Source organism: Anas acuta, chromosome 5 (genome assembly GCF_963932015.1).
Source record: "Anas acuta chromosome 5, bAnaAcu1.1, whole genome shotgun sequence".
In the NCBI taxonomy this organism is placed as follows: domain Eukaryota; kingdom Metazoa; phylum Chordata; class Aves; order Anseriformes; family Anatidae; genus Anas; species Anas acuta.
The window spans coordinates 5,537,658-5,548,438 of record NC_088983.1 but is presented as its reverse complement, the minus strand read 5'-3'; the positions used below and the strand labels follow the sequence as shown (position 1 = coordinate 5,548,438).

The 10,781-nt window shown below is 53.1% G+C and overlaps 1 protein-coding gene and 1 pseudogene across 1 annotated transcript; one reads left to right on the top strand and one right to left on the bottom strand.

The window, feature by feature from the left end:
* Window positions 1-7,550: 7,550 nt before the first annotated feature.
* LOC137857166 (inositol 1,4,5-trisphosphate receptor-interacting protein-like 1) lies at window positions 7,551-9,035 on the bottom strand. Its single transcript, XM_068683351.1, has one exon. It carries the CDS (start codon window positions 9,033-9,035, stop codon window positions 7,635-7,637), a length of 1,401 nt encoding a protein of 466 aa, XP_068539452.1. The 3' UTR covers window positions 7,551-7,634.
* A 212-nt stretch (window positions 9,036-9,247) lies between these two features.
* LOC137857161 (inositol 1,4,5-trisphosphate receptor-interacting protein-like 1) lies at window positions 9,248-10,303 on the top strand (annotated as a pseudogene).
* Window positions 10,304-10,781: the final 478 nt, after the last annotated feature.

The following is a 10,781-nucleotide window of genomic DNA, read 5'->3' as shown; positions in this document are numbered from 1 at the left end:
ACTCTGCTGCCAAAGGGATGGAGAAAAATGCATTAGCTATCTCAATTAGCTATATCAATTAGCTATCTCAATTGCAGCGTACCACTTGGCTGCCTTTGATTCCAGTTCGTACTGGAGTTCTAGCATGTCAGGCACCGCAGCACTCAGCAGTGGCATGACTTTATTCAGGCCACGACAGTCCACTCACCATTAGACCTTTGCACTGGCCATATGGGACTATGAAAGGGTGAGTGAATCTTGCTGATCATCCCATGGCTCTCCAGTTGATGAATTAGCTTATGGATGAGAATGGGGGGTCTCGGTTGGTGCCATATTGCTGCCGGTGCACAGCTGTGGTGGCAATTGGCACCTGCTGTTCTTTGACGCTCAGCAACCCAACAGAAGGGTCCTCCCAGAGACTGGGCAACGTAGACAACTGTTTAGTGTCCTCTGTCTCTAAGGCAGCTATGCCAAAAGCCCACCGGTACCATTTTGGGTCCTTGAAATATCCTCTCCTGACATAGTCTACGTCAAGGATGCATGGAGCATCCGGGCCTTTCACAATACGCTGCTTTTGCCACTTATTTCCAGTTAGACTCGCTTCATCCTCCAGTACAGTTAACTGCTGGGATCCCCCTGTCACCCCATAAATACAGATGGGTTCTGCCCCTATATAGTTTGACGGCATTACAGTACACTGCGGCCTCTGGGGTCTGTCAGGAATGTCCCGCCCCCCCCCCAAAGGCCGCTGGGGCCTGTCAGGAACATCCCTGTCCACCTCAGGGCCCCTGGTGCCTGTCAGGAATGTCCCTGCTCCCCTCAGGGCCATGCTGCAGTCTGGCCTGAGCCATCTGTGAGGCGAGTGCAGCAGCAGGGGGAAGGCTGGGCAGCACAGGGCTGGGGCACAAAAGCTGCCCCCCGAGGCCTTGCTAAGCCTGCAGCCAGGGCCCAGCCGCTCAGGGCAGGGCAGGTGGCTGTCACCACCAGTCCTGGCCACAGTCCCTGCTGCCAGGGACCCTTGCTGCCACCATCCCCTTGGAAATGTGGTACGGGACGGATTTTCTGCTTCGGCTGGATGATATCAGTTGGTACCTTTGCTGCTGTGTGGAAGAGAAATGTCTCAAGCACTTCTATGGCAACAAGATGGTGCCCGATGTGATTGTCCTGCCACCAGCCTTCAGACTCTGTGAGCCCAGAGGAAGTCGGGGATGAATTGGATGAAGCTACAAATGAGCGCATGCGGCAGTATGCGGAGGAGATGCAACAACGCATGGCTCAGCTCCTGTTGGAAATTGAGGCGCTAGAGAAGCAGCAGAGCTCGATGCATATGGGAGGCCTGCTCTCATGTGCGATGCGATCTTGGCAGTTCTGGGCCGGACTTGGTTTTATTCTCCTCTTAATTTGGCTGTTGTTTTGGCTTCGTAAAAAGTTCGAGGTGTTTGATGACAGCAGCGACGAGGAGAGCTCCAGCAGCGATGAGGACTTGGAAGAAGCAGCGCTCAACGCTGAATCGAATACATCCATTTGTATTGCAGAGAGCATCCAGCGGCAGCAGGTAAACCTGACCAACTACTGCCGGCTTGTGGAGGAAATGGTGCGCGGCTTTTGCCGTGCCTGTGACTGGGTCTTTAAGGACACTTTCTCTCCAGTGCTGCAGACACCCATTGGAGTGGGCAGTGCTTTTGAAGGCTGGAGTCCCCGGGAGGGTGATACGGTCTACCGCTGCCTTATTCCCATGACAGCTCCTCGTGGAGCAGAACACCAAATGGCATCTGCCATCAAAGGTGTCTCGTATTCGCGTGAAGCTGGAGTGCACGTGCTGGAGGGAGCAGGAGTTTGGGAATATGCTGTGCTTCCTCCACAACCCTGTGGAGGAGCTGAGAAGAAATCAGGAACCCAGCCTCCTACGAACTATGTGCACTCGCTCCTACTTGGATGTGCGTAGTCTCCTCCTGGTTCCAGCAGCTGGCGAAATTATCCTGGAAATCTCTCCCTCATTCCACACAGCAGCAAAGGTACCTTTGCTGCTGTTTGGAAGGGAAATGTCTCAACCACTTCTTTGGCAACGAGATGGTGCCCGATGTGATTGTCCTGCCACCAGCCTTCCAGTTGTCTGGCCCGGTCAACCTCTTCCAGCATCTGAAGCGGGACCCATATGCTAAAGCTACAGAAGTTCGAGGTGGTGCGAGATCAGCTGAAAAGACTGCTGATCTACGGACATGACAGAGACCTTCATGCACAACGAGAGCGCTCTGCTGATGGCAGATGATGACCTGCTAGCACCCTGTGGGGAACTGGACCCCATGCAGCTCCAGAGGCTGCTTCATGGACGCTTGACGCAGAGACTCCTCATACCAAGTGGGCTTGGTTCTTGGCCTGTCCATTTCACTGGGAGCTTGGCCTCTGCAAAGATTCCAATAAATGTCTTGCTTGAACAAACACTTTGTCTGTGAGTGTCGTCCTCGAGCCGCTGGGGCCTGTCAGGAACGTTCCTCATCCCTTCAGAGCCGTTGGGGCCTGTCAGGAACGTTCCCTCTCCTGTTAGGGCCGTTGGGACCTGCCAGGAACTTTCTGGCACCGCTCAGGACTGTTGGGGCCATTGCTCCCCCCTGTCCCTCTGTTGGGACCACTACTCCCCCCATCAGGGCTGCTCCCCCAGCTCCTCTCCAGCACTGGCATCCCCCAGTGTCACTGCCTGGCCCTGGGTGGCAGTGCCTCAGCTCTTGCCAGGGATTTTTCAGGATCAATCTGTGTTAACCAAGCAACAGAAAGAGCTGGAGGTCTGGATGAGAGACAAGAACTGGTACTGGCCAGATTTATGAAGACAATAATGCAGTCTGCACAGCCCTCTGCACCCCAACAATTAGCACCATGAATTTAGACTTTGCCAGTAATCCGCATCAAAGCACGTTTAGTACAGCAGTTGGCTTCCGCTCCAAGGGGTTTCAGCCAACCTGGCCATTTCTTGCCAGTGTCCACGAGGGCTGTGACTTGGTGTAGTGGGTTTACGTGGCAAGGTTTTAGTAGCAGGGGGCCTTAGGGGTGGCTTCTGGGAGAAGGATCTAGAAGCTGCCCCATGTTTGGGAAGGGCCCATGTTTGGGAAGTGACCCACTTATGACCTGAGCTGAGCCAATAAGCCGAGCCAACAATGTTCTTTTGTGCCTCTGTGAGAGTATATTTAAGACAGGGAAAAAAACGCTGCAATATATACAGCAGCTGGGAGAGTGAGAGGAGTGAGGAACAGCCTTGCAGGCGCCAGGGTCAGTGCAGAAGGAGGGGGAGAGGTGCTGCAGGCGCCAGAGCAGAAGTCCCCTGCGGCCTGTGGTGAGGCCCATGGTGAAGCAGGCTGTCCCCCTGCAGCCCATGGAGTACCACGGTGGAGCAGGTGGCCCTGCACCGACGGAGCCTGTGGAAGACCCCTGCCGGAGCAGATTCCGGGCCGGACCTGTAGCCCGTGGAGAGGAGCCCACGCAGGAGCAGGTGATGGGGCAGGAGCTGCTGCCCGTGGGGGAGCCAGGTTGGAGCAGTTTGCTCCTGAGGGATGGACCCCGTGGTAAGGACCCATATCTGGAGCAGCTCTGGAAGAGCGGCTGCCTGTGGGAAGCCCACGCCGGATCAGTTCATCAAGGACTGCATCCTGTGGGAGGGACCCCACAGCACAGGGGACGGAAGTGACCGAGAAGGAGCGGCAGAGAAGCCCTGTAGACTGACCATAACCCCCATTCCCTTGTTCCCCTGCGCTGCTTGGGCGTGAGAGGGGGGAAGAGGGAAGAGGGTGGATGGAAATTCTGCGGTGTTTGTAATCAAGAAAAGGAATGGAAAATGGAGACTGTTGTATGGAAGATATGGGAGCATCAACCAGGATTACCAACTCCAACTATGCTCCCCCAGTCATAGACATTAATAGTAATAGACTTAAAGGATTGCTTGTTAAACACTTGCCAGAATTCGGAAAACTTAGATACGTTTATGCTTCGATTGATACCTTTTCTGGTTCTACATATCTATAGGCATACTTGGGTTTCTTATGAATATGTAAAAACAATGTTCTATATATTTAGAAAGTTTGATGTTAGTGTGTGCATGTTGGTAGAGCGTAGACTCCCCGCACACCTAGGCTGTTTACTTGCCTTTTATATATATTAGTAAATTCAGATTGAGTTGTATCTTCATTTATAACAAGAGCGTGACCTCTGCATCCCCGTGGTCATCCTGGGCAATGCCATTGGACTCCCAGGGCATGGTTTGCCTCAGGTCCCATAAGTCCCCCCTTTAGACTCCACACAGCACACCAGCAACAGACGGCTTTGTGGAGGGTCCTGAGCTATTCTCATTGCCCTGCTGGAGGACCAAAGACAGGCAGCAGTGCTTTAGCTCCAGGAGCGCATTTGGAGCCCACGGAATCAGCTCCACAGCAAAATGCTTCCCGATGCTGTGGCACCTCATGCCTGCCTTTCCTGACCAAGTGTGGTACAGACACTCACGGACAAAATGTTTGTTTAAGCAAGCAATATATTAGGATTTTTGGAGAGGCCGAGCTCCCAGAGGGAATGGACAATGTGCAAGAGCTAGATGGTCACTGTCCAGCTGGTAACAAAGCCTCTGCTTCAAGCAGCTGCATGGGGTGTGCCTCCCGCAAGGGTGGTTTTGCTGTGGAGAGACCATGGAGGAGCAATTCCCACTGCCAACTGAGCAGCATCTTCTCCATGTCCAGCATGCTCAGATCTGCAGCACGTGGATGACAATTTATGATCCTGAAATTATGATCCTGGCAGTGTGCTTGTATTAGTGGGATAAATACATATTCATTTCATTTCCCATGGTTCTCTTGCATATTTTTCAGGTCTCCGTATGGTGGACCAAGGGAAACCAGCTGATGTGATTTTTTTGGACTTCAGCAAGGCTTTTGACACAGTTTCCCATAGGATCCTACTGGACAAAATGTCCACCATACAGGTAAATAAAAACATCATACGATGGGTGAGCAATTGGCTAACGGGCAGGGCCCAAAGAGTTATGGTAAATGGGGTTGCGTCAGGCTGGCGGGCGGTCACCAGTGGGGTCCCTCAAGGCTCCATTTTAGGGCTGGTACTTTTCAATATTTTTATAAACGATCTGGATGTAGGAATAGAAGGCATTTTGAGCAAATTTGCTGATGACACCAAACTTGGAGGAGTTGTGGACTCGAATGAGGGTGGAAAGGCCTTGCAGAGGGATCTGGATAGGTTGGAGAGCTGGGCGATCACCAACCGCATGAAGTTCAATAAGAGCAAGTGCTGGGTCCTGCACCTGGGACGGGGAAACCCTGGCTGCACATACAGACTGGGCGACGAGACGCTGGAGAGCAGCCTAGAAGAGAGGGATCTGGGGGTCGTGGTAGACAACAAGTTGAATATGAGCCGGCAGTGTGCCCTGGCAGCCAGGAGGGCCAACCGTGTCCTGGGGTGCATCAAGCACGGCATCGCTAGTAGGTCGAGGGAGGTGATTGTCCCGCTCTACTCTGCGCTGGTGCGGCCTCACCTCGAGTACTGTGTGCAGTTCTGGGCACCACAGTATAAAAAGGACATGAAACTGTTGGAGAGTGTCCAGAGGAGGGCTACGAAGATGGTGAAAGGCCTGGAGGGGAAGACGTATGAGGAACGGCTGAGGGCACTGGGCCTGTTCAGCCTGGAGAAGAGGAGGCTGAGGGGAGACCTCATCGCAGTCTACAACTTCCTCGTAAGGGGGTGTCGAGAGGCAGGAGACCTTTTCTCCATTAACACCAGCGACAGGACCCGCGGGAACGGAGTTAAGCTGAGGCAGGGGAAGTTTAGGCTGGACATCAGGAAGGGGTTCTTCACAGAGAGAGTGGTTGCACACTGGAACAGGCTCCCCAGGGAAGTGGTCACTGCACCGAGCCTGACTGAATTTAAGAATAGATTGCACTGTGCACTTAGTCACATGGTCTGAACTTGGGTAGACCTGTGCGGTGTCAAGAGTTGGACTTGATGATACTTAAGGGTCCCTTCCAACTCAGGATATTCTATGATTCTATGATTCTATGATTAACGCAGGTTCCCGCCCCTATACGCATGCATACTGGAGTCCTATAGGGGCAGAACCCACCCGTATTTATGGGGTGACAGGGGGATCCCAGCAGTTAACTGTACTGGAGGATGAAGCGAGTCTAACTGGAAATAAGTGGCAAAAGCAGCGTATTGTGACAGGCCCGGATGCTCCATGCATCCTTGGCGTAGACTATCTCAGGAGAGGATATTTCAAGGACCCAAAATGGTACCGGTAGGCTTTTGGCATAGCTGCCTTAGAGACAGAGGACACTAAACAGTTGTCTACGTTGCCCAGTCTCTGGGAGGACCCTTCTGTTGGGTTGCTGAGCGTCAAAGAACAGCAGGTGCCAATTGCCACCACAGCTGTGCACCGGCAGCAATATGGCACCAACCGAGACCCCCCATTCTCATCCATAAGCTAATTCATCAACTGGAGAGCCACGGGATGATCAGCAAGATTCACTCACCCTTTCATAGTCCCATATGGCCAGTGCGAAGGTCTAATGGTGAGTGGACTGTTGTGGCCTGAATAAAGTCATGCCACTGCTGAGTGCTGCGGTGCCTGACATGCTAGAACTCCAGTACGAACTGGAATCAAAGGCAGCCAAGTGGTACGCTGCAATTGAGATAGCTAATTGATATAGCTAATTGAGATAGCTAATGCATTTTTCTCCATCCCTTTGGCAGCAGAGTGCAGGCCACAGTTTGCTCTTACTTTGAGGGGTGTCTAATACACTGGGAATCGACTGCCCCAGGGGTGGAAACAAAGCCCTACCATACCTAGACTACATGATGTGGACACCGTTTGATTTGCACACCATGGAAGAACTGCCTGTGTTCTGCAGTGTATGAGTGCAAAGAGGAAGGACCCTGGGCTTTTAGAGCACTGGGACATTTATATCTCTCTTGGTATGACAGTTACAGAAGACCTCTCAAGCGTTTTCCCATATTGTGTAGGGTGTGGAAAAGGCTCAGAGCCAGCAGAGAGAGGAAGACTGCCACAGACATAGCATGGGGGAGTTGAGAGAGAAGAAGCTTCTTGGATCAGCTCCTCAGCTAAATGCTCCCCGATGCTGTGGCAGTCAAGCTGTCAGCATCTCATGCCTGCCTGTCCTGACCAAGAGTGATACAGACACTCACGGACAAAGCATTTGTTTAAGCAAGCAATATATTAGGGTTTTGGAGAGGCCGAGCTCCCGGAGTGAATGGACAATGTGCAAGAGCTAGATGGTCACTGTCCAGCTGGTAACAAAGCCTCTGCTTCAAGCAGCTGCATGGGGTGTGCCTCCCGCAAGGGTGGTTTTGCTGTGGAGAGAACACGGAGGAGCAATTCCCACTGCCAACTGAGCAGCATCTTCTCCATGTCCAGCATGCTCAGCTCTGCAGCACGTGGCAAGCAGTTGTGGTTGTAGCCACCGTAGTCATCAGTGGTTACTACGCTTGGTAGATTGTCCATACGGGGATCTTGCCACGCTTGGCAGTGGGTTGCTGCATGGAGTTTTCCCATCCTCTTCTGCGTCCTGCGTTCTCCCCTCTTCTTTCTGTGGTGGGAGGTCATCGCCTGCTGTCAGCAGAGTGCCCCGGAGAGCTCTGCATGAAGGCCTCTCTCAGTTCCCAAAGTTCAGCATTTTCATGAGCTGCTCTTGCAGCTCACGGAAATCAGTGTGCGCCTGGGTGTATTGATCCGGGTCCTTTGCTAAGTCCTGGAAGAGGTTGGGTGGTCTGGATGTTTGGAAATCCAGAGGCAAGATGAACTCCTCAGGCATTTGCTCGTTTCCTAACCAGAAGTGGTCCAGGCGCTTCTTCCTCAGGCACGAGCGCAGGTACTCCACGATGTCATCCATGCGCTGCAAAAACTCCCTCCTGTGCCATCTTTCCAGAGGGATGGTGTTCAGCAGGTGCATGACGACGGTCTTCATCATATAGCTGGTAAAATAACTGCCCAGCACGATACGGGCACAGAGCTGCATGCATCCGAGGTGGAAACTGTCCTGCTGGGCATTCGCGGCTATGTTCCGGAAGAACTTCATCTCTGCCACTGCGCAGCTCTGTGGCCATACTGTGTCTGGGGTAACGGGAGCCTCAGAGTAATCGCTGCTCAGAAAAATGTCCGTATCACCTTGTTGTACCCCAAACATCATCTCAATGAATACGGTTGATCCGGTGTCATCAATCAAACGAAGCATGCAAGAGCGTCTGGTTTTCAGTACTTTAACCAGCCATGAAGATGAATGAGGCACAGATTCCCAGGATAATTTTGCCAGCTGCTGGAACCAGGAGGAGACTTTACGCACATCCAAGTAGGAGCGAGTGCACATAGTTCGTAGGAGGCTGGGTTCCTGATTTCTTCTCAGCTCCTCCACAGGGTTGTGGAGGAAGCACAGCATATTCCCAAACTCCTGCTCCCTCCAGCACGTGCACTCCAGCTTCACGCGAATACGAGACACCTTTGATGGCAGATTCCATTTGGTGTTCTGCTCCACGTGGAAGGAGTGCCCACGAGGAGCTGTCATGGGAATAAGGCAGCGGTAGACCGTATCACCCTCCCGGGGACTCCAGCCTTCAAAAGCACTGCCCACTCCAATGGGTGTCTGCAGCACTGGAGAGAAAGTGTCCTTAAAGACCCAGTCACAGGCACGGCAAAAGCCGCGCACCATTTCCTCCACAAGCCGGCAGTAGTTGGTCAGGTTTATCTGCTGCCGCTGGATGCTCTCTGCAATAAAAATGGCTGCATTCGATTCATCATTGAGCGCTGGTTCTTCCAAGTCCTCGTCGCTGCTGTCATCAAACACCTCGAACTTTTTACGAAGACAAAACAACAGCCAAATTAAGAGGAGAACCCCAAGACCGGCCCAGAACTGCCAAGTCTGCATTGAGTCTGCGCCCTCAGCGCCCGCCGAACGTCCCACTGTCAACTGAGCAGCATCTTCATCCAATTGATACCCGACTTCCTGTGGGCTGTTGACTAAGCCCAAAAATGCCAGGAAATAGAAAGCTGCCGAAACCATGGTCTGAAAGAGAGAGAAGCACGTCAGTGGGGCTGGGTGGGAGCTGGATGGCGGCTGAGGGAGCTGCGGCACGAGCCTCAGGCCCCTGGGGTCAGGTAGGAGAGGGGGCGAGGGAGCTGGGAGGCAGCAGGGACTGTGGCCAGTGCCAGCGGGGACAGCCACGAGCCCTGCCCTGGCCCAACCCAGTCTTCCCCCTGCTGCTGCACTCACCGATGGCTCAGGCCAAAGTGAAGCAGTGCTGCCCGCGGCTGCCTTTAAAGCCTCCCCCCCCATTGTGACACGTCCTCTGATGTCACCTGCGCCCACACCGCATCACAGGACCCCCGCCCCACCCTTGGTGCCCACCGCACGTCCCACTACCAACTGAGCAGCAATTTCTCCATGTCCAGCATGCACAGCTTTGGGGCTTGTGGCTAGCAGGGCGTCTGTCAGGCATCTTTGTAGCTGCCACAATCGTCGCTGGCTGTGGGGTTGGAAATCCCTCCTGTGCATGCTTGTCAAAGGGTGGTGGTCAAGAAATGCATGACAGCTCTCTTCCAGGCATGGGTGGCAAAGATCTGTGTTTGACCGAACTATTGTCCCGTCAGTTAAGCGCAAGTTCTGGCTGCTCACTTAAAGCTTAAAAAAGTTAAAATTTTTGCCTGAGTCTGCCAGACATCACGTTGCTGTGCTGCCATCCAGACGCTCCTGCAAGCTCCATGTGTTTGATGCCTTCGATAAAATCCACTTTGTTGAGTTCATTTTTGGAGTGCAACAAGGCGATTCAGACATTTTTCTCAGCAGCGAGAACACTGATGCTATCTTTACCCCGGACACAGTACGGCCACAGAGCTGCACAGTGGCAGAGATGAAGTTCTTCCAGTATAAAAGCGCATGCCCCGCAGGACAGCTACCACCTCAGATGCATGCAGCTCTGTGCCCGTATCATGGTGGGCAATGATTTTACCCCCTATGTCTTGAAGACAGTCGTCATGCACCTGCTGAACACCATCCCTTTGGAAAGATGGTGCAGGAGGGAGTTTTTGCAGCGCATGGATGACATCATGCAGTGCCTGCACTGCTGCATAGTGGAGAAACGCCTGGACCACTTCTTCTTAGGGAACAAGGAAGTGCCTGACGAGGTCACCTTGCACCCAGATTTCCTAACATCCAGCCCACTCAACCTCTTCCAGCACATGGCAGAGGATCCAAATGTCCATGCCCGGGCACTGTGTGAATTCCAGGAGCTGCGAGATCAGCTCAAAAGACTGTTGACGTTTGGGAACTGAGCGAGGCCTTCATGCAGAGCTCTCCGGGGCACTCTGCTGACAGCAGGCGATGACCTCCCACCACAGAAAGAAGAGGGGAGAACGCAGGACACAAAAGAGGATGGGAAAACTCCGTGCAGCAACCCACTGCCAAGCGTGGCAAGATCCCCGTGTGGACAATCTACCAAGCGTAGTAACCACTGATGACTACGGTGGCTACAACCACAACTGCTTGCCACGTGCTGCAGAGCTGAGCATGCTGGACATGGAGAAGATGCTGCTCAGTTGGCAGTGGGAATTGCTCCTCCGTGTTCTCTCCACAGCAAAACCACCCTTGCGGGAGGCACACCCCATGCAGCTGCTTGAAGCAGAGGCTTTGTTACCAGCTGGACAGTGACCATCTAGCTCTTGCACATTGTCCATTCACTCCGGGAGCTCGGCCTCTCCAAAACCCTAATATATTGCTTGCTTAAACAAATGCTTTGTCCGTGAGTGTCTG